Source organism: Ahaetulla prasina, chromosome 1 (assembly GCF_028640845.1).
Source record: "Ahaetulla prasina isolate Xishuangbanna chromosome 1, ASM2864084v1, whole genome shotgun sequence".
Lineage (NCBI taxonomy): Eukaryota > Metazoa > Chordata > Lepidosauria > Squamata > Colubridae > Ahaetulla > Ahaetulla prasina.
Genome location: NC_080539.1, coordinates 298,449,756 through 298,473,012, shown reverse-complemented (window position 1 = coordinate 298,473,012; position 23,257 = coordinate 298,449,756). Strand labels below are relative to the sequence as shown.

General features: G+C 35.3%; 1 protein-coding gene across 1 annotated transcript; it reads right to left on the bottom strand.

The window, feature by feature from the left end:
- Window positions 1–718: 718 nt before the first annotated feature.
- On the bottom strand, window positions 719–22,459 carry GARIN2 (golgi associated RAB2 interactor family member 2). Its single transcript, XM_058161869.1, has 6 exons — window positions 15,385–22,459; window positions 12,589–12,791; window positions 11,148–11,406; window positions 8,146–8,393; window positions 6,858–6,904; window positions 719–1,195 (listed from the first exon to the last, which is right to left on the bottom strand). The coding sequence occupies exons 1-6, from the start codon at window positions 15,466–15,468 to the stop codon at window positions 1,149–1,151; spliced, it is 888 nt and encodes a 295-aa protein (XP_058017852.1). The 5' UTR covers window positions 15,469–22,459; the 3' UTR covers window positions 719–1,148.
- Window positions 22,460–23,257: the final 798 nt, after the last annotated feature.

Sequence of the window (23,257 nt, the reverse complement as noted above, 5' to 3'; positions counted from 1 at the left end):
AGTGCTGGAACTTCTTCACACTGAGAGAGATTCAGAAAGCATAGCAATAGGTAAGCACTCATGAAATTCCAGGAGAAATATAGTAGTAGTTTTTTTGGGGAAAATAGGATACATAGTAGAAGTGGAAAGTCAGTGGCTGAATCATAGAATGGTTTAATTATGTATGGTCTCCTTTGTTCTGAAACAAATATAGCTTATTCATTAAACCATGATTTGTATTGACTGGATAAATCAATCAGTGATTTTATATATTCAAAGTGGGAAAATGTCTGTATGCTATTCCTGTTTACAAATTTGTTTAAGTGACCATGAGCATCAGTAAAATATTTTTATTGGGCTTAAAATTAGTAATCAAGATTTCTCACTAAAAATTATAGAAAATTGATTACATTCTATGTTGCAAGTAGACTTTTGATTCAGTCATAAATGTAAAGATATTTCCAAATAAACTATGTAAAATGGTAGGAAATATATTAAGCATGCACAATTTTTATAGCAAAACTTTGGAAAGAAATCCACACAATCATCAGTTGTAAATGATAGGGAAAGAAAAACTCACCATTGTCTTTAATATACAAAATAAAAGCATTTTTTAAAAAACAGATTTTTGCTTTTTTAAACAATACAAACTAGAAAGGCGCCTTTAGAACATTAAAAGGCTTTTGATATTAAAAAAAGGATATCAGAAAATATGGAAAGAGATATCACGATTTTATGAAACAGTGAATAATGAATGTCTTTAATTAATTAATAATTAAATTATTTAAAATAATTTAATTATTTAATAATTAAAATATAGTTAGGCATACATTTTGTGAAGGAAGTCTGATATAATTTGTGTTTATTTTCTCTTGTATTTTTTGTTTTTTTAGTTTTTGTATGTTGTAGATAAATAATTTAATCAGAATGAAATAAAGAATTAACAGCAGTAGTCAGATAAACTCATTTTTCTTGTGGGTAAAATATTTTTTAAAAAACCAAAATGCACACTGATATTTTAATAGTTTTATATACTGGAAGGGAACACTCATACAGTTTCTGACTTTCACTCCATTTTCCCATCTGATCACCTTGTTTTCTTCTTTCATTTTGCATCTTCAGCTTAGTTTCTTTTCATATCATTTATATGACAGCACATTTTTTCAATATTATTTGTTATAAAGTAGTTCAGAGTGACTGACATTTTTTAGGATTCCTGTAAAAAAACAGGAGGAACATGAGGAAAATATAGCCCAGAGAAACAGATTAAAAAGTATAAGAGAAAAAGAAGAGAGAGAGAGGAAAAAGCATCAAAAGGAAGTATGTGTGTATAGCCAGATTGGGCAGGGCTTTGAGGATTTAGACAAAACTGGCTTTTGTTTTCCCAGCTTTAGTCAACTATCCATCTTTTAAAGTTGTTAATTAATGTTTATAATTAGAACGATACCTGCTAGTTACAAGCTAGTTCTCTTTCATCCATTTCAAAGATACATGAGAGTTGCTATCCCTTGGTTGAAAGGATGTTTCCTTTCAACCTAGGTTGATGTTTTTAAAACATCAATTGTTTTTATCAATTATAAATTGCTGCTGTGTACCTCAGTTATTTGGTATAACATGAACATAGCTATGATAGTTCTGTGAAATACAATTTTAGAAATAGATCTTATGGCTGTTGAAAAACTGGGGAAAGCACTGTTTTGAAAACAAATGAACTCCTTAGCATGCATGTATTGAGAAGAATATATCAAAGAAATTGAGGTGTGTGTGTGTGAAGTGTGATAGAGGATCTGAGGTACAAGAAAAATGTAAATTTATGAAAGCATAGTGATTTAAAGCAGAAGTGGGAAAGAAAGGGTAATCAGAGGGAAAATAGCTACACTGAAAATTACTAAAGAATTTGAGAAATCCAGGACAGCAAGAAAAAGCAATGGTGTGGAAAAAAGTTGGGGAAAGAAAAGAAAGATAATGAGGAAAGAGTCAGTTTTTACTATCTATAGAAGTGATCTGCAAATACAAATATATGTATATTTATATTATATATCCACATTTATTTATTTTTATACAGTGGTACCTCAGTACTCATCGTTAATTGGTTCCTGGAGATGTTTTGAGTACAATTTTTCTCATAAGGGAAAATATAGTGAGTCACAAGGCAGTGTTCAAGCTTGTTCCTATAACTTAGGCCCGAAATAAAAAGTGCCATCACCCCCATTCAACTTCTGTGAGCACAATGAAAATAAAGATCCTGACAATAAAATTTGAGGACTGGGATGTTTCTTGTTACCTGAATAAGCAAGATACTAGGCACTTGATATATAGTACTATCAATACACATTGTTAGTGCCACTTCGTACCCAATTTGCATCCTATACTTCCAATGTATAGTGTGGAATTCTATTTATGTTATATGCATTCTTTTATATGTTTAAAGGATTGGTTTCATAAAGATTTGCAGAGATACGTACATAGGAATAGGAACATGGATTTGAATTACTGTTGTTAGAGTCATAGAACATGAGTATTCAGAAGAAACTGTACTATGAAAAGAATTTAAGTAATGAATTATGTTAATAAAGGTCATTTTGATTGGATGTCAATCGAAAACACAGTTTCAAATGTCAGCAAAGTTTTAAGAGTACTTTATGTCTTCACTGGTTTTTTCCCCCTATCCCAGGCCTTTTCAGGAAATGTTGTCTCTCCCATATTTTCTTCCATCTAAATGTCAAGCTGCCTCATCATGAGGGTCATGTTGTAGTTTTATGGATTAGCTTCCATTATCTGATTGGCTTTTTATAAGCCTGCTTGTGAGCCATTGACTGATCTGAAAAGTTGAGTTGCAGAGATGGTTTTTTTAATAATTGAAAGGCAGACTTTTAATGCTTAGGAGTTTAAAATAAGAGTTTCTGATTAAAGAATGGGTGTTTTTATTATTTCTTTGCTTTTGCAGAGAAAACGTGCTTTGGAATAATGAAGGTTGATGTCCAACCTCCTACTCACTAATTACGATTTTCATGAATGAGCCTTTAATTGAACTAACCATTTTCTGTATACTGGTATGTGTACAGATCCTAAAGCATGGTTGTGGCCTGTATAAAAACCTACTACTGCTAATAAATTATCCTCTCTGGGTTAGGTTGACAGGCTAGAAAATAATTTTCAGTAAAATCCTGAAGAAAACAGAGCAGGCTAAAATGGAGAGAGTTTTCAAGAGTTGGCAGATGAATGAAATAATAGGAGAATGAGGCGCATTCTCTTTCTATTTTAAAAGCTACTTAGTTATTATTAAATATATAAGCTGTTTCATAAGATTCACAGAGAAATTTCCCGTATATTATATACAAGTATCTGAAAGTATGAATGGCTCACATTAGTGTTTCTCAACCTTTGTGTAAACTTCAACAACCAGAATTCTCCAGCCAGCATAACCATTGCTAAGAATTCTAGGAATTTAATGCACTCATATCAGAGTTGCACAGATTGCGAAATACTGCTTTAGATGAAGAGAAGGGCTGCTGATGTCATTCTCTTGAGTATATCTTCTCTGATTTTGGTTCAATTTGAGTTAATGAATTGGATAGAATCTAGATTGCATCCTCAGAAGCCTTCTTATTGAATCGTTATTGCTCAAATTTTACAGCCGAAAATAATACAAATTTGATTTACAACATTGGATAATGTGACAGTTCTCCCACGTGGAAGCAAAATTCCAGCTCCACCACTGTTTCAAGGTTGTGTGTTGTAAGCACAACATATGTATTCTTGTTTGAAAAGTAAATCCCAGGTATGACCGTTTTAAACAATACCGTTGATAATTGTGGAGAAAAAAAAATGAGGAAAGGCAGTCTTTTGAATTGCAGTAATTATTGGGTTTTTGATTTTTGGCTTTGATTGCTTAAAATGATTCTTATGCTGAAATATTATGGAAAGTTTAAATATACCCCAATCTAAACTGTAAGGCAAAATGCATGAATAGCATGTCTGGGAACGTTGTCATTTAGACCAACCACACCTCTAGAAAAGTCCAAATCCAGCCAGAAATTTGAAATACTCAAAATGTCTGATGAGAAGGACTTCAGAATCAGGTTCTTGATTCTGCTGACATGTAGGCTTTAAACCATCCATGTAATTATTAGCGGTTGCCTGGTTGCAGTTGGCAGTTAAGAATTGTGGTTGGCAGTGACAATGGTGACAATGAAAAGGTGCAGGACTAGGTTCTGCGGTTGATGAGGTTACTCTGGTAATTTAATATGCAAAGATCCAGGTAGTTTACACAGCCTGATTCAGCTGTGATTGGGGAGAAATGGCTTTGTTCTCCAGATACAAAAAGAGAATAGTGAGGAGTTTATTCTTCCCAGTCTTGGGGTATGGGGTTAAACTCAGTGGATAATTTTGGGAGAGAAAACGATACGCATCAGGCCTGAGCAGAATCAATCAGAATAGAGCTGGAAGGGACTTTGGAGGTCTTCTAGTCCAACCCCCTGCTCAGGCAGAACACCCTATACCATTTCAGACAAGTGGCTGTCCAGTCTCTTCCTAAAAACCTCCAGTGATGAAGCACCTACAACTTCTGAAGACAAACCGTTCCACTGGTTAATTGTTCTCACTGTTAGGAAGTTTCTCCTTAATTCCAGGTTGCTTCTTTCCTGGATTACTTTTAATCCATCATTTCTTGTTTTGCCTTCTGGTGCTTTGTAAAATAAATTGATCCCCTCTTTTTTGTGGGAGCCCCTCAAATATTGGAATACTGCTAACATGTCATCCCTAGTCCTTTTTTTCCTCTAGACTAGTCATGTCAATTCCTGCAACACTTCTTCATATGTTTTTATCCCCAAGCCTTTAATCATTTTAGTTGCTTTTTTTTGCACTCTTTCCAAAATCTCAACATCTTTTTTGTAATGTGACCAAAACTGGATGCAGTCTTGCAGGTGTGGTCTTACTAAGGATTTATAAAATGGTACGAATAACTTCACATGATTTTGATTCTGTGCCTCTGCTTACACAGCCAGCGATTATATTAGCTTTTTTGGCTGCTGTTGCACACTGCTGGCTCATGTTTCAGTGATCATCCACTAGGACTCCAAGGTCCCTCTCACAGTTACTGTTTTTGAATCAGGTTTTTGCGTAATCTGTACTAATTTATTAATATTTAGGATTACTCAAGGTTGCCCTGGACACCAGAATTGGGGATGTGAGAGGTATGGTTCTGTGCCTTCTCAAGGTGGATAAGGGGGCTTGAGGGATAAGAAGCCTTATAATGTTATGTTATGTTAAAGGTAAAGGGATGATAAGTTCATGTAGAGAGCTATGTTTCATTTCTCTCTGTGAGTAAATAATGAGTTAGAAAGGAAAGTGCCGAAAGGATAATTGATGCTGATGCTGTAGTTGTGATGATGAAATGTGCTATGAAAAAGAATTAAAACCAGGAAAGATTGGTGGGGGAAGAGTGCATTGATCATTGCTACAAGGGAATATTATGGAACTGGAATGATGAAAGGAATAGAAATGCAGAGGAATTGAAAGGATCCTGAGACTTTCCACAGGAAAAATGGGTAGGTAGATCTCACTTATGCTAATATTCCAAGCAAAGGTGTGGGTTGAGGAAGTTGGGACCAAGTGACTAAAAATGTTCAAATCAGTAAGTGAATATGTCCTCTTTATTGTACTTTAAGGTTTAGTAGTTTTAATACTAGTAGTGTTTATTTGATTTTATTCGGAATAAAATATACAGTCTATCATGCAAAACACTTCCGGCTTACATGCAGTGTTAAATGTATTTTAGGTACAATAAAAAGTGCAGTAAGAAATAATAAAATGTAATAAAACCAGTAGCCATGAACAATTTTAGAGGCTTCCTAAAATGCCAAAGCAAATTTAAAATTCATCATGTGCTTAAATTGTAATAAAGCCAGTGCATAGCCTATTTCTAAGAGAGACTGTTCTATAGCATGAGTCCCATAACAGAAAAAGTTTCCTGCTGATGCCAAACATAAATTCACGGGACATTGCCCAACAACAAAAGCTTCTAATGATTTCAGCGGCCTGTCAAAGATATATAGGAAGAAGTATTTTCTCCTGTGCGGAAGCTCAAGACTTTATAAATGATTAAGAATGCTTAATGCTGCTGTCTTTCACTCTAGCTGCAGCTTCCAGACTATGCGGAAAGATGCCATACCAAATTCCATTACAGAAGTCCTCGACTTCTAGCTGTTTGTTTAACAACAGTTCAAAATTACAATAGCCTCAGAAAAAGTGGTTTATGACCTTCCTTGCAATTACGACCATTGCACCACCCCTGTGCCACATGATCGCAATACGGGCATTTTTGGACACCAACTTGCATTTATGACCAATCGCAGCATTCTGTGGTTACGTGATCACGATTTGCAACCTTTCCAATCTGTTTCAGGCAAGCAATATGTCAACTGGTGAAGCTGGATTCCTAGATGAGTACGTGAGTTGCTTAATGATCATGATAAAAATGGTTGTCAGCAGGTTCGATCACGTGATGCCTTACTTTACGGCTACGCCAACTTAATGATGGAAATCCTGTTATGGTTGTAAGTTGAGGACCACCTGTAAGTTTTTCTTACTTTAAGTTACCACTGAATAAATCACTAAAGGTAAATCAGTCTTGTTCAGGAATTGATACTGCATATAAGGCAGAGGTGATTTAAAAAATGCTCTTTATCACTGCAAGATCTTGATACTTTCACAGTTGCAGAATTCTGAGAGCAGTTTTAAATTGAATATTCCTATTTCTCCCCTGGGGTACAAAGCTATTTCTTTAACCTGGAAACTGCCTGTTCCTAAGAGCTTTCCAGGGTTTCCAGACTTTGCCTGCTGGCCCTAATCCACTTTGATATGAAGTTTATTCCTACCTGAAGACTGCAGTCGTTTTTCACTTCTGGAAAAAGGTGCCCGTTCCCTGCAAGCAATAAAGACAGTCAAAACTAGTAAGATTCTATTCGTGAGGATTTAAGGAAGATTTATAAGTTAAAGCTGAATTACACACAGCAGCAAATAGATATTCCTTGCTTTTATTAAACAAAGCAGGGGCATTTGAACTAGGTAACAAAAATCAAAGTTGTAATGGCTTTGAAGGAATCCAGCCCCATGTTTTGCCACCAGAAGAGTTCATAGTGTATGGGGAGCTGGCTTACTCAGCTCCTTTCAGTGCCGTTTCCTTACAATTTTCCCTGATTCATGTCAACAATATTGGAATCTCTCCCAAACCTGTGATTAGGAATTTGTGATTGTTGCTGACTTAAAAGTTTGTGTAGCTGTTTATTTAGGAGGTTTAAAAAAATTGCAGGCCTCTTTGCAGTATGATAAACAGTTGTAGAAGAACACGAGGCTATTCATTGATACTTGCTTCGTATTAAAATGCTTTTGCCCAATTTACTACTTCAGGTAAGCTATATTTGGACAGGCACTTTTATCATTCTTTGCAGAATTAATCAATTTGTAATCAATAGAGAAGAAAGGCTCTATATCTTGCAGTTCCAAACTCCAATACAAATTCCTTCCTCTGCAGAAAATGTGAAATTCTAAATTGTTCATGTCAGCTGGGGATAATGAGAGGTGAACTTCAAATAATTGGAGGCCATCAAATTGGGGGCTGCTGCTGTATTTTATTGCATTGTTTGGGTACATTTTTAATTTCCCCCCCAAATGCAAGTTAAAAGAATATTAAGAAATTTGAGATTGTACAACTAGTAAATGTTAGATGGTTGCTCTGTTAAAATAGTTACCTATGTAATGCAAAATGTCCGTTGTTCAAAGTTGATAAATCTGAATATAAGCTCACCTTAGTTTAGATTTATATTACTTTCGTTTTAGACATTCAGATGTAGATTTATCTTTTGGTATTTTCTTCTTTCAAATCTAGATCTAAATTTGAAATCCTATGGTTCACCATCCTTTTGGTGTGCTTAATAAATGGGGTCTTAGGACCAAGGAATATGTAAAGTGCTCCAATAGCTACATTACAAACCAGATGTACTGGTATAAAAACTCTATGCTGAAACAGAAGATGGAAAATATATGTATTGTACATATGCCTGCACATGTCCGTCTCTCTCTCTCTCTCTCTCTCTCTCTGTGTGTGTGTGTGTGTGTATGTGTGTGTGTGTGTGTGTGTGTGCACATCAATCTGTATTCACTTACCTAGATCTTTTCTTTCTGGTAGGTTTCCCCCTTAATTCTTGATTAAATTTGTTTTGTTTCACTGAGTCTGCATGGGGCTGTTTCATGTAGCTGTCAGAAGAAACTATTGTTTGGCTCTTGTTCTGAAATTCTTTAATAGAACCCACAACATCTGAATAGGTGACACGCTTGGAAGATGCTTTCTTACTGAGTTCTGTTAACTCTTGACTGGTTGTTTGATTTTTAAGAGGTTCTATTGTGTTTTTTTCCTGAGGAAGAAGGAACAAGAAAATATACATCATCATGCCTTATATAGCAAAAACTGAACACCTGGTATAAAACTCAGTATAGTAAAACTACAGTGAGTTTTTGTGAAATTGCTATGGAGATGATTCAGAGTGCAACCTAGAATATTTGACCTAAATATTTCCCTGAAGATTAGGAAGAATGAGAGGCACAAAATGAGAAACAGAAAAGAATATATGAAATCACATTATCAATATTTTAATAGGTTTTAAACTATTATTAAATTAGATATTTGTAAGTATGATTTCTGTCCCAAAGGTGCTTTTCCAAGAGGCAACTGGACTTTCTGGTTTTTCTTTGAAGACATTTCACTTCTCATCCAAGAAGCTTCTTCAGGTTTTGAATGAGAAATGAAATGTCTTCAAAGAAAAACCAGAAAGTCCAGTTGCCTCTTGGAAAAGCACCTTTGGGACAACCATGACCTGGATAACTCAGAATCTCCATAGATAAATACGATTTATATTTAAATGTGCTGTCACTGAACATATTGTAACATCGATTTCCTTTAAAAGATTCTGCTGTGCAGCTTATTTTTTGCATTTTTCTTGTCATTACATGTAATAATTTCAATTAAATATATATAACTGCACACTAAATCCAGTTATTTGGATTTAAAAAGTCTGCAGATTAAGATTCAGAACATTATTTTTCATTGCATTTCAGAGATGACACGGTTTCTTTCACATAGAAGTTAACCAAGTGATATGCAGCGAATTCTAGACTTTTCAAATACTTGCATTAAGGACAGTTCAATCTTACACTGATGTCAGTGTCCTGATCTTGTATAATGTGTAAGCAGTCTGCTTTATGCGGGCTGCGGATTGACAATAAAAAAGACATGGAATTGAAAAAAAAAAGGTAACCTCTCTTATGGAATCTCCTTAGAATAGCTCTTGAAAGTCTGTATTTTTATCATATTTAAGGACAAGTTGCAGAATCCTTGAGATGTAATATTCCAGGCTTTTGACAGCCTATTTTTTGGTCATCAAGAGCATGAAATGTTCAAGTCTAGCAATACAAAATGTTTTGAAGTGACATTTTCACTAGTGGGATGTGATGTATATAATGCAACAGCTTGGTCAATCACTTTGCCATTTTGGAAAATGTATTAATTAGTTGAATTACTGAATTGAAATGTGAGTTTTTACTTATTCATCCACAACTTAAAATTTCTCCAGGATTTAAATTTTTTTCCTATTACTTGCCATGCCTTTTGTCTATGGAGGTTCTCGGTCATCTAGGTCATGGTTGTCCCAATGCTTTTTTCAAAAGACAACTGACATTTCTTGTTTTTCCTTGAAGAACTGAAGAAGCTTCTTGGATGAGAAGTGAAACATTTTCAAGAAAAAACAAACACAGTCCAATTGCATTTTGAAAAGGCACCTTTGGGATTGCTATGCCTTTGTGTTACACATGAAACACCTTAGGAGATTTTTTTTAATAAAAAAATTGTATAGCAGTTAATTGTGAAACACAAAATTGCCCAATATCAAATGTTTCTGAATTACCTCAGTATGTATGATAGATTGGTTTCTTTTACATGTTTAATTGATTTGAAAACAATATGACACAGCAAAATGTGTAATTTGCTCTGGGTGACTATATTCTCTTTAAAGATTTCCTTTTGTCATGATCATTTTTTTAGGCAGGGATTCTTAAGCAATGAGTTATAGCATCCATCTGTCTATCTATCTCTTTACTTTAAGTGGTTCAAAATTTTTCTTGTCTTAAATAGGAATTTGAGCCAGGCCAACCCAACCAATAATTTTATTAAGTAATGTATGTTTATATTTCCCAATCTTCTCTGAACACTTATAAGACTATTTCAGAGCAAAGCAATAAAAGCATAGCAATTTTTTTCTTCACACCAGTTTTCAGAAATATCAAAAAAAATTTAAGAAGTCAGTTTATATATAACAATGTTGGTGAACCTTTTCGGCACCGAGTATGGAAATGGGAGTGCGTGCGTATGGAGGAGCACCGGAAACTGGAAGAGCAGCTTCCCTGCGCGCACACACAGGAGTGCTGGAAACTGGAAGAGCAGTTTCCTGGCGTGCACGCATGCACTGGGAAGTCGAGTTTCTGGTTTCTTCCAATTTCTGGCATGCATGCGTGCACGGACCAGTGGTGGGTTGCTCCCGATTCGGTCCAGTTCTTACGAACCGGTAGTAAAACTGGGGGAGGCTCCGCCCACCTATCTGGATGTCATCATAGACGATTTGCGCATGCGCAGAAGCTCAGCGTGCGTGTGTGCGATCCCATTGCGAACCGGTAGTAAAGGTAAGTAGAACCCACCCCTGATGAAGACCAGCTAGCCAGTGCACATGCATGCGCCAGAAACCAGAAGCTTAGCTTCCTGGCGTGCGCATGTGCAACAGGGAGCTGCTCTTCTGGTTTCTGGCACTCCTGCGTACGTGAAGACTGGAACCCGGAAGAGCAGCGGGTGACGGCTGAAATGCTGGGAGAGATGGCTCTGTGTGCCACTTCCAGCACGCATGCCATAGGTTCACCATCACGGATATATAAGGTACTTTCCCTAACATGGTAAAGTGAACAAGGAATTGATATCAAAGTTACTTTTTAAAAAAAATCAATTTTACAAAAGCACCTATTTTGCTGAACAATTGGTATATGTGGTGTTTGAATGCTCAGAGTATCATTTCCAACAATATTCCTGATTTGTGAAGTAATGTTGGGTCCACCCAGTAAATGCTCACTTGTATTCCTGTTTTATTCCTGGTGGCTTTATTGTCCTCCTGGGTTTCAAAATCCTTATAAAGAGTATTAATTGAAGGCCCTTCAGATTTAGATTTCAGCAGATTGATGAGCCGCACCCACTGAGAGAATATCTCACTCTGTTTCTGTGGTGAAGCGCAGAGTTCTAGGTAGTAGGCACGACCATTCACCAACTTAAGCTTCAGCCGTCTCTTACTGGCGGAGTGAACGGAGAGATCTACAAACTGCAAAGGCAAGAACCTGCAACAAAGCTGTCATATCAGTTTCAGAAAGGTAATATTTTAACAATTCATTACATTGAACAGGACAGGACAAGATTCGGCAACGGTTTCAAACAGATTTAATTATTGATTTGGGTTGCCTATAAACAAACATGTACAAAGTACATTTTATAAAGGAAGACTGGCAAAGTGAGTGCATATAATAGGAAGAAGCCGTTTAATAGTATACATAATCCAGACAGATCTTCCAACTTCTTGAATGGTAAAATAAGAAAAAAATAATGTAAAAATGCATAACATTTTAAGGTACATTTCTAGTTTTGCACCATCTGGCAATCTAATTTTATAATGTTCCATGCACGTCTTTCTCCACAATAATCTTCTCATCGTTCCCATGACCCGTCTCTTTCCACTAATGACTGTATGACTGTAACTTTGTTGCTTGTATCCTTATAATTTATATTGATATTGTTTCCTGATTGCTTATTTATACCCTATGACTATCATTAAGTGTTGTACTTTAAAATTCTTGATGAACATATCTTTTCTTTTATGTACACTGAGAGCATATGCACCAAGACAAATTCCTTGTGTGTCCAATCACACTTGGCCAATAAAAAATTCTATTCTATTCTATTCTATTCTATTCTATTCTATTCTATTCTATTCTATTCTATTCTATTCTATTCTATTCTATTACATTGGTGCCAGTTTCCATTTGGGCGACACCTCATCAATGCCATGTTACTTGTTACTTGTCCGGGCCATTTAGATACCATATCATCTAGACCAGGCCTGTCAAACTGGCGGCCCGCGGGCTGGATGTATCATATGCAGGCCATGCCTACCTCGGCTCCGCAAAGGTAAAAAGGTCCTGATACGTCAATATGTCATGTGACACGATCGAGTTTGATACCTTTGATCTAGACTATATTTTTCTATTTTATTAAAACCATCCTTGGAAAAAATAGATATGGTTTGGAAGTGGTTTGCCATTGCCTGCTTCCTAAGGCTAAGACAAAGTGACTGGCCCAAAGTCACTCAGCTTCATTTGTGCCTAAAGTAGAAATAGAATCCACAGTTTTGCGTTTTCTAGCCCCGTGTCCTAACCGCTACTTTTATTTTATAACATAGTTTCTCCAAATCAACTTATGATAAATAACTATATACTTGAGTATTTTTTTTTTAGTAGTTAACTCACCTGGTGAGTACCAGTTCTTCTTTAGAATGTGAGGGCTGGGTAGATGGTGGATAGGCTGAAAGGTCTTCTTTGGAGGAATAGGGAGACGAATTGGCAAGCAGCATTACATTTGGCATTGACAATTTTGTGCTAGAGGCACATATGCCCACAGTCACATAGTTGGGACGATTATGAAGGTAAATTGATCCACCTTTCCTATTTACCTGAAAAAAAAAAGAGAAAAGTTTGTTCCAAGCATTAAAAAAAGTACAATTAACAGAAACTAACATAATTTTGGCATGCAAGTGAATGATGAAATTTTAAAAAAAGCATTCTAGCAGAGCAAGGGGAAGTAAAAGATGACAATAATGGTTAAAGTATATGAATGAACTCAAAATAGATGCATTCTTGGAAAAGCCATAAGTTATTAAAATTTTTTTATCAAGATGATGAACAGTTATTCATATTGTCACCACAAGATGAATCTACCTCAATGGCTCATCAAAACAGAATTAGCATATGAAATGATTAACAGTTATAAGCAAATGTTAAAAGCACAGTACATGAAGATAATTATTTATGGGAATTAAATAGTTATACCAAGGTCCATTTGTTGGGTGGAGCTGAGTTAGTTCCTGGATAATGACCTGCTTAGGTATTATACAACTGACAAGGTTGCTTATCAAAACATTAGAATTATGTTTCAATAATCACCCCAAAGAGCATCTATACAGTATAATGCTAAAGCTAAAGTACTGCAGCATTAGAATAGCTACATGACTTTTATTTATTCTAAATTTTATATATAAACAGACATATGTATCTCTTAGAAATTGAGTCTAAGTAATAATATATCACAGTAATTAATTAGTAGCTATTTTATTTAAATTCAGTCTTAGAAAATGGTACAGATTTCCACTGGTAAAGCAAATCTATACCACAGGGTTAATTTCTCTTAAGGAGGACTATTGGCACACCAATTTAAGCCAATACATGTTGTATTCTTCCTTGAAGGAGAACGAGGAGACTTCAGTGGAAAGCCAGGAGACCAAACCTGAGGTCTTCAGCCAGAAGTGATTCCTTAGCATTTAACTCTACCACTTTCTCCAAGACCAAAGAGCTGAAAAGTACAGGGTTACCCTGAATTATGAAACTATTCCTTGAGGTTAACAGGTTCCTTAAGAGTAGCCACTGGACAACTTTCGTCAGCTTAGTCTAGTGGTATCTCAGCTGCCTATTGCAAAAGAGTCTGTGGCAAGCTACTCAAACTGCTGGAAGTAACAGTTGTGACAACATCATTTCATGTCCAGATACCCTGAGCATTATGCTTACCTAGATTATAGAATTTTTGCTTGTTTAGCAATGCTTTTCAATTGCATTTCACTCACTGACAGCTTAATCACTATGTTTACCAAGTTTTAGTGACCCAAATTACACATTTTCTGATCTTGGCTAGTTCAATATCTTTCTTTTCCTTCGTCCCCTGAACTCCTGGCATAGAAATTGAAAATTCTCCCCTATGATATAGCAGTTTCTTGAGACGTCAACCCATAGCATTGCATAATCCTTTTCTCATAAGAATTTGAAAGGGACATCTAAGCAAATTAGTCAAATTCCCTGCATAAGAATTCAAAGTAAAGGTTCTGAGAAAATGAAGCATCAAGATATGAATCAGATCCTCTCTTAGCATTAATATAGTAGTTTTGATGTCTTTCCTGAGCTGATTAGCTGCTAACTGGAGAAGTTCAATTTAATTCAGTTTTGTTAATGTGTCCCAAACCAAACCAAACCAAACCAAACCAAACCAAACCAAACCAAACCAAACCAAACCAAATTAAACTTGATTCTGGGGAGCAATTTATCATTAAGAATACTCGTGGGAGTTAAAGAAAAGAATAGGAATGCTGGGTGTTGCTGCTTTCTTTTTTGTTAAAGATTTTTTTAAAAAAAAAGTTAAAAGGCAACTATTGCACATTCAAGCAATAGTTACATGATCTGAGTAACAAAGGATGCATGGCTTGGAGACTAGGATATGCAAACAAAATATTGCATATGCTTTACATCAGGGGTCTCCAACCTTGGCAACTTTAAGCCTGGAGGACTTCAACTCCCAGAATTCTCCAGCCAGAAAAGCTGGCTGGGGAATTCTGGGTGTTGAAGTCCTTCAGGCTTAAAGTTGCCAAAGTTGGAGACGCCTGCTTTACATAGAACGCAAACCCTTCGTGTATGTTGCACTTTTGATTTAATACATACAGTGCCTGGATGACTTGAGCAGCTTTATACTGGGAATGAAAAGAAAAGGGGATTGGAGGGAACCCTAGGAGGATCCACGCCTTAAAAGTTCTGGGGTTTAGTAATGAACCTTAAATTTGGAATAGGCATGGTGCTTCAATAGGGAATGAAATTGCTGCAAAACTTATATAACTACTCATAAAACCAATAAAAAAAAGACATTGCAAATGTCTATGAAAAGAAATCTAGAAATATGTTGGCATTAAACAATACTAGCCTTGAAGGTCGATAAAAAGGATTTAATCCAAATTGGTTGAATTGAATTGAATTATTGGAATTCTCAGTATCCAAAGTGGTTTCTTAAAAATTTAGTTATTTCTTTTTTCAAGGCAGAAAGGAAAGAACGTTAAACAATTTCTCCGATAAAAGCTACTTAATCCTGCTGTCCTATATTGTTATTGAGGGAAAAGCCTGAGGGAACAAGTGGTAAAATAACCTTTCCATCTATCTTTCTTACTTTTTCAGTCCCTGTAATTGAAAATCTTTCTATCAATTAAACAAATGCACTTCAAAAAAATAAATTACCTGAACAAATTTACTTTCAAACACAGGAGCAGATTTCAAGGGAATATATTCTCCTCTGTCAAGAACTTTCTGAAGATCTCCCATAGCAGGTTTGCTGATTTTGTAGGTTGGTTTTTAAAGCTTTTAAAAGTGGCAGCTGCTTATTATACCTAAACACAAGACAAGAACAAATGATACTCTTACAAAAGAACTATTTACTAATGGATCATACTGCTGCATCCACTATTTCAGACTATTGGAGAGTGCTATGAAAACATTGATTTTCAAACCTTTTGAAAGGCATATCATGCATTGGAGTCCATTACTATTCTGAATGTTTAGAGGTGATTTCTGTAAACTCTGACATCTGGACAGGGTAATGTTCAGACATGTTATTTTAGAGATACTTGTTGCCATTTTACTCCATCTGTAGAAAGATGGAGTTAATGATTCAGAGATGAGTGATTGCCTTTGAGGGCTTTATGATAACTTCACTTTTTAGTTTGCGATTTTAATCTCTTTTTATGTTTTATAATTATTTTTATTTCTATGTTGTTTTTATAAGCTGCTCAGTGTAACCTCGCTGAGATAAGCTGATATAAATTTGATAAAGTGAGCCACTAAAATGATCTAGGAAAGGTAAATTATTATATGAGGATTAAGACTTGGCAATATAAGAAGATATTTTAGTAGGTTCTTCTGAAAAGTTTCAGCAGTGTTGGAAGTGATACTCTCTGGGGAAGCCAAGCCCTGCAGCAAATATATAATGTATTAGGACAGATACTCAGCAGTTAGACTGAACTGAATTCAGCAAATGCTCTTTTGGATAACTTGAAGCATCATTCAGAGAGTTTCTCTATAGAGCCATGCATTTTATAAAGCACATTTGGTTTGCTTATAGAGAAATGGGCAAATGGTTACTTTTAGCCTATGCATTGTTTTCAGTGTACAGTGTATGAATTTCTTAGTTATGGTGTTTTCAAGATCATATATTGGTTTGAAAAATGGGTTTTTGTTGGATAAGTTCACATAAAAAAGTGTACATGCCAAACACATTTTTATCATTCCTGTTTTGGATTTAAGCAACTAATAAGTCAATCCTCCATAAGCAGGTAAAGAAATTTTCATTACTGAGGTTTAAAACATTATTTTTTAGCCTAGAATTAGAAAGATGACTGGCCAATAAGCAAACATATATGTATGTGTATATCTGTTACATTTCCACAATGAAAAAGTTACCAATTTCTAATAAAGTCTCCCCTTAAAAGGAGTTTCCATTAGGGGAGCAGAGTGGAATGTATTCAAAGAAGTAGGGAAAGCAACTGAAACCATATGATCAAAACTTCATCATTTTTTAACACGTGTCCCAAATGCAATGCACAAAAAAGAGACTATTGCAAATGCCATCTTAAATTTTTGGACCCCTACAGTGGATGGCTTGGCTACTAAATCTTATTTGAGCCATTGGATTGCTCAAGATGAACAGTTAAAAAAACCCAAAAAAACACCCTTCCCCCAACAGTTTGTAATGGTTCATTAAAGGTCCAATGGTCCAATAAAGGTCAAGAAGCTAGTGCTCTCTTATAGAATTTTCCAAGCAATCATTGGCATTCAGAAGTGAGATAAAGTTGTGTCACAATAGGAGCATATGCAAAACAGGATAGCTTACCTGACATCATGCAGTAACATGTAGCTAGAAATGACAGGTATTGGTAAATATAAGAATCATGGAACTGGTTGTTAGGAAATGGCTACATGTAACCTTTTTGGTGCAGTTGTTTTCTGAGAAACTCCAAAAAAGCAACCTCACTATTATCTGACATTATTCATTAGCTTTGACACAATATTCAATACTAGTTCTTTATACATTCTGTTTCAGCACATATACATTTATGGTATTTCAGAGTGAAATACGTTGAAGAGCAGAATGAACCAAAATATCGACATTATCAGTTGTTTTTGACAAATGCTAGAAATGAAGAAAATAAATACTGAAATCCTTGAGACAGCATATAAATGGTCATATATGGTCATAATAAGCATTATCCCTGCACATTTTCATAATTGGATTGCATTGTGAAATGCTTAGAAAGTCCACTGCACAGTACAGAAATTATTACCAGATACAATTCAATAAAATGATCTGAATAGGGATGTGAGAAAGAACAGCTGAGGACATTTAATCTCTGGACTATCTTCAGTGCTGAAGATTACACGCAATTATCTTGGCCCAAACTGATGATAGTATTATTTAGTGGCAACCTTTTAATGATTAATGTTGAAGAACACAATGAAAAATTATGGTGTGTGTGTGTGTATCTCACCGAGTCACTCAGGGTTCTAAATCCTAAATATGCTTACAGAATTAAGATGGGCCATAATCAAAAATCTAAAAGTTCACAATATTAAGATTAACAGCATTTAGAATGTGTCATAGTAAAATTATTCAATATACAACAGAATTCTTACATAAAACTGTATAGGTTGTCTGCATGTTCCTGGATTTTTCTCTGGACAGGAGCAAACAGTGGATACAAGGAAAAAAAGATTTGAAAAATAAACCAACCTATCCAGTCCCATCATGTTCTGAGACAATAATGCCTTATTAGCATATTTGTGTCAGACAAAGGAATCACTACAATGTTTGCTTAACCTTTTCATGGTGAGAGAAGCGTTTTCTCCAACAGTCAGCAAAAATTAAGTTCCTGACTATGTTTGGAAAGGTAAACATTCTTGTATACTAGGCACAGAGTCAACATCATTTGGCTGGGTAAATGTCAGCAAAAAAAATTAAAGTATTTTTAAAAGCAAATCTGTAAAGTAACATAGCACTTTGGTTCTTATTAAACTCGTGCTATATAAAAATAGCTTGTTAGATGTTAAAATGCATGTTTGAAAAACAGTCGGCAGTAATTGTGCGTTCATCACATCCTTAATTTCGGACTACTTCTGTGGAATAGATTCTCAATAGAAAGTTAGCTCAATTATTTTTAATAATATTTAATAATATAATTTTTGATAAGGATACAATTAAGATTTCCTAGATGAGCACAGGGTGTATTGTAATTATAGTGAGTTGTGTGGTGGTCTTTGTTATTGTCCAGAATTCCAAGTAGTGTCTTCCAATCATAGATTACTGCAAGTTTTTGCAAGAGCTCTATGGTTTCATTGATGTAAATTATAACTTTACAATTCTTCGACAACACAGCTAATGGAAAATGTCTTGTTCTTGTAAGAAAGTTTCTTGTTCTTGTAAGAAAGACTTAGGTGAGAAATTTAAACAAAATTTGAAGACTATATCTTCAGTTAGAGTGAATTCTTGTGGGCAGTGACAAGCAAAAGCGCAGCAGAAACACTAAAATGGTTTTCTAAAGGAATCTGGTTGAGGGAACCTCAGTTTGCAGGTCACAGAGTGGGTGCTTGGAGTACATATATTGCTAACTTCTGTTCTTCAGTCTCACCTCCTCCACCATCCAATCCTACAAATAATAGTAATTTCATTTAAGCAGAGTTGCTCACTGCTTTTCCCCTGTGCTGTTGTTTGCTTCCACCTAAAATCACAACTCTTGGTCTGAAAATGGGAGTGGACAGTGACATTCAGTACAATCTTCATCCTGTATGTTATAGATAACATACTACTTCCATCCAGTCATTTCAAGTGTTATAGAATTGACAAGATAATTTGTATTTTTGACCCTTGATGTTTCCTTTTCAGTGGTTAAAAATATGTGTCTTGCAAATATTGATAGTTTTTGGTTATATGCAAGTTGTATCTCTAAAAGTAAACTGATGGTTCTAAAAGGTTGCATTCTCAGCTTCCTTTCCATCTTCCATTATTTTTCAAGACCCCAAAACACTGTGTAGAATACATCTAATTAAAAAAATCCGTTTTTCCTCTTTTCTTTGTCTTAGAAAAGTTGTGCTAATAATTCTGATTCAACAGATTTATATGTTGGCTCTCATGAATGCTACTGTAGCATGTTTCTTTAGGTAAAAGATGAGAGAGAGCTATGCTGAAAGAAATTCAAAGCTCATGACTAAATTGTTTTCTTGGTGCAAAGAAAGCTCCAAATGAAAGAAATTTCCCACAAAACATAGATGATTAAATTTGCCTGGGCTTACAACCTCCTAATTTTTCAGAGGAAAGAAGTAATAGTTAGCTCAGGTGTGATGATGGAAGGACACTTTCTGCACATTAATATTTGAGGTGTTATTCTTATCAAAGACTATAGAAGATTAGTGAATGTGAAGATATATAACGAAGAGAAGCAAAACCTTTAATCTCATCAATAAATAAAATAAAAATTTCAAAGGCAGTACTTGATCACATTGATAATGCATCTTTTAATATCAATTCAAGATTATGGGCATCCTTAGGAATAAATGGCTAAGATCTTTGCTTTCAAACTCAATCAACCACATTCTATTTTCGCTATTCTCTGACAGATGAGTTGAAGAGTTTATTATCTTAGTAGTTTTCACAAAGCACTAAAGCACTTTCAGATGATAATTTTCAGGTCTGGTCAGTTTCCATAAGGGTTGAACTGGTGACATATGAAAGACTGGCATCTATTAGCAAAACTCTTACTGTAGCCATCCAGTTCTCTGAAAATGAAGTATTACTTCTTTTATATATGACATAAAGGCTGACAAAATTTAATATCCTTCTGAAAGAGAAAATGAAAAATATAATTGTTATAATAATGCCTTAGAAATAGGTCTGGGGTAAAAAAGTGATTATTTATTTTGTTCACACACACATATTTATTTTTTTCACACATAGGTGACTTCTTTAGTGATCTAGAAAGGATTTTGATACCAACTGATCCATACAGAGAGAGAAGGCACAGCTAAATTTCAGAACTGAACAAGGGATGCTGAAAAAGAAATCGTAAGAGAATGTAAAGACAAAAAAATATATGAAAGGACATGTTAGAATTAAATTATATTATTTAAAACAATAACAATATACTTTATTCTCCTAATAAATCATCTAGAAAATGGGTGCGGGACCAATGGTCCCCTACATATTGGACTACCAATCTCATCACAATTGATAATGGGCTGCTAAAGGCTATCAACTGGAAGGCCATATACTTTCTGTCTTGATCTAGAATTAAATCTTACAGATCCCTTAAATTCTGTTAAAATTGAACTATTATCAAAGTATACAAAGGATGGCAATATTTGAACATTATTTATATAGATAGTACTTGACGTATGACTAATTGAGCCCAAATTATGGTTATGGATTGTTGTGATTATAAGTCACGTGACTGATCTGATTTTTTTAGTGGCAGTTGTTAAGCAAACGCAGCAGTCATTAAGTGAATGCCACAGTCATTAAGCAAATCAGTTGTTCCCAGTCTGTATTATTTTGCTGGAAACTGGAAGTGAATGCCAGAAACCAGCCAAAAAATTACAACAAATTGCAGTTATGTGGTCATGGGATGCTGCAAACAGCTGTAAAGATGAGTTAGTTACCAAATACTCAAAATGTGTTCCATGATGGTTGTGATGGTGGTGGTGTAACTGAACAGTTGTTAATTGACCAATTGTACGTCAAGGACTAGAATAACAATAGCACTTAAACTTATACACCACTTCACAATGCTTTACAGCTCTCTCTAAGCGGTTTACAGAGTCAGCATATTGCCCCCCAACAGTCTGGGCCCTCATTTTACTGACCTCAGATGGCTGGAAGGCTGAGTCAACCTTGAGCTGGTGAGAATCGAACTGCCAAACTGCAGTAGCCCACAATACTGCATTCTAACCACTGTGCCACCACAGATATACTATCTATATTGACTTGTAGCTTGTAGACTTGTAGAAATAACAAGATGTTTTTCAGGACCATTAGCTTATTTGACATCTTCAGCGCGGGACCTTCTGCAACCTGATGTTTTCTTCCAGAAATAATTTCTCTTGCTTGATTAGATCCGTATTTCTTAACCTCAGCACCTTCAAGATGGGTTGACTTCAACTATCAGAAGTACCGGCCAGCATAGGTTATTATCAGCTATCTATTTTGCTCCTCTCTCTCAATGTTACATCTTTCCTTCCCTTCATATACAATGTTTCCTATACAGTCTCTCTATATAATTTCTCTGTATTGAGTTAATTGGCCAGTATATAGCTTAGCATTCATTATTTCATCAAATTTCTGCTATTTTTCTAAGCCTTGCCAAAGTGGCCTGACTTTTGTTCTCTCTCTGATGATTTTCCTGATGGCAGTTGCAAAATCAGAGCTAATGTGAACTTAGTAAGTAGTTGTTTAATATAATTAAGATATTAGTGATAAATGTCTCAAGGGTGCTGTGTTTTTTTCAAAAGGCAACTGGACTGTTTTTCTTTGAGCAAGGAGAAGACACTGCTTCTCATTCAAAAAGCTTCATCAGTTGTGACTATGGTGAGGAAATGGAATGATAGGTTCTGACAGGATGGTAGGGCAGAATGGAAGGATTACAGTCATCTGGTCATTAGCACTCTCTCTGAAGTCATTGAGTCCACTTGGGGGTTTATCTTTGCTGTGAGTATGTTCCCTTAGAACACAATGCTCTATATATCTATTCAGAAGTGAAGGAAAGGTGGAGAAAGGAAGGAGAAGTAGAGAGTAAGAGAGGAGAGAAGAAAGGAGGTAGGATGAAAGGAGGGAGGTAAAGGAGTGAGAAGGAGAAGAAAGGATTGCTGTGAAAAGGAAAAGATGAAATGGAAGAAAGGCAACCCTGAACATATTTGAATATATTAGGATAAAAATTGAAATAGTCAAAAAAAAAAAAAAAGAATGAAAGAGAATGAACACTAATAAAAATGGAGAAATTAGAACTTGAGGGCGAAAGATGTGATTTAATGAAATGAGCAAGGAAATATTAGGAAATGAATAAAAATGAAAAAATGAAAAAAGAACATATTGGCAAAAATTGTAACTAAGTAAAATATATTTGAACATATTGAATTGTATAAGATGTGCTATGGCCAATACTCTGTTCATAAATCATGTATGTGTGTAGGGGAGGAAACTAAAAAATCAATAAAAACTTGTTCTAATTAAAAAAAAAGTGAAGGAAAGGTTAAAAAAACTGCAGAGAAAGGATAACTGTAAGATATAAGGTAAAATATAAGCTACTGTATTTTTTGGAGTATAAGACACACCTTTTTCTCCCCAAAAAAGAGGGTGAAAATCTGGGTGCGTCTTATACTCTTATAACCCCACCCAGCTTCTCAAATGGAGGTTTCAGTGGCTGAAAAAAGCATCAGAAACTAAGCTTCAGAAAAGAAGCTCCCAAACAGAGCTTCAAAAAAAAGCCCCCAAACAGAGCTTCAGAAAAAAAGCCCCAAACAGAGCTTCAGAAGCTTTTTTCCTGAAGCTCTGTTTTGGAGGCTTTCAGAGGCAGAAAAAAGTTTTTTCTGAAACTGAGTTTCAGAAGTTTTAGAGGCAGAAAAAAAAGCAAAAAAAAGCAAGGCACACAGCTCACAACCAAGGAACCTATTGCTAAAATTCACCTCTTGGAACAAATGATTGGGGGTATTCCCGGGAGGCCAATCCACCTGCCAAACAGCTTTTTTCTTATTTTCCTCCCCAAAAGCTAAGGCGCGTCTTATACTTTGGTGCATCTTATACTCCGAAAATTTGGTAAGTTTCAAAGAAGAAATATTAGTAAGCATAAGGAAGAGTCCTATCAACATGTGTAGAAGAATAGCAAAAAACTTACTTTAGCACAGGAAACTGAATGAACATGCCAGTGTTGGCAAATAATCTTAGAACACTGAAGTGTGAGAACTACAAAATACAAACAGAAAGGCATTTTTGATGGGGAGCAGACATTTATAGAAATACACAGAAAAAAATCAGACTCAGCAGTAACAATGATGCCCCGAAGAATCAATCTGGATT

Excerpts from the sequence above, each read along its gene's own strand:
- GARIN2 (XM_058161869.1), bottom strand. The coding sequence starts at position 15,468 with ATGGGAGATCTTCAGAAAGTTCTTGACAGAGGAGAATATATTCCCTTG. Across the intron at positions 8,394-11,147 it reads GGAATAAAACAGGAATACAA|GAAAAAAACACAATAGAACC; the intron begins GTGAGCATTTAC and ends CTTCTTCCTCAG. Across the intron at positions 1,196-6,857 it reads AAAACGACTGCAGTCTTCAG|GAATCCTAAAAAATGTCAGT; the intron begins GTAGGAATAAAC and ends GTTTTTTTACAG.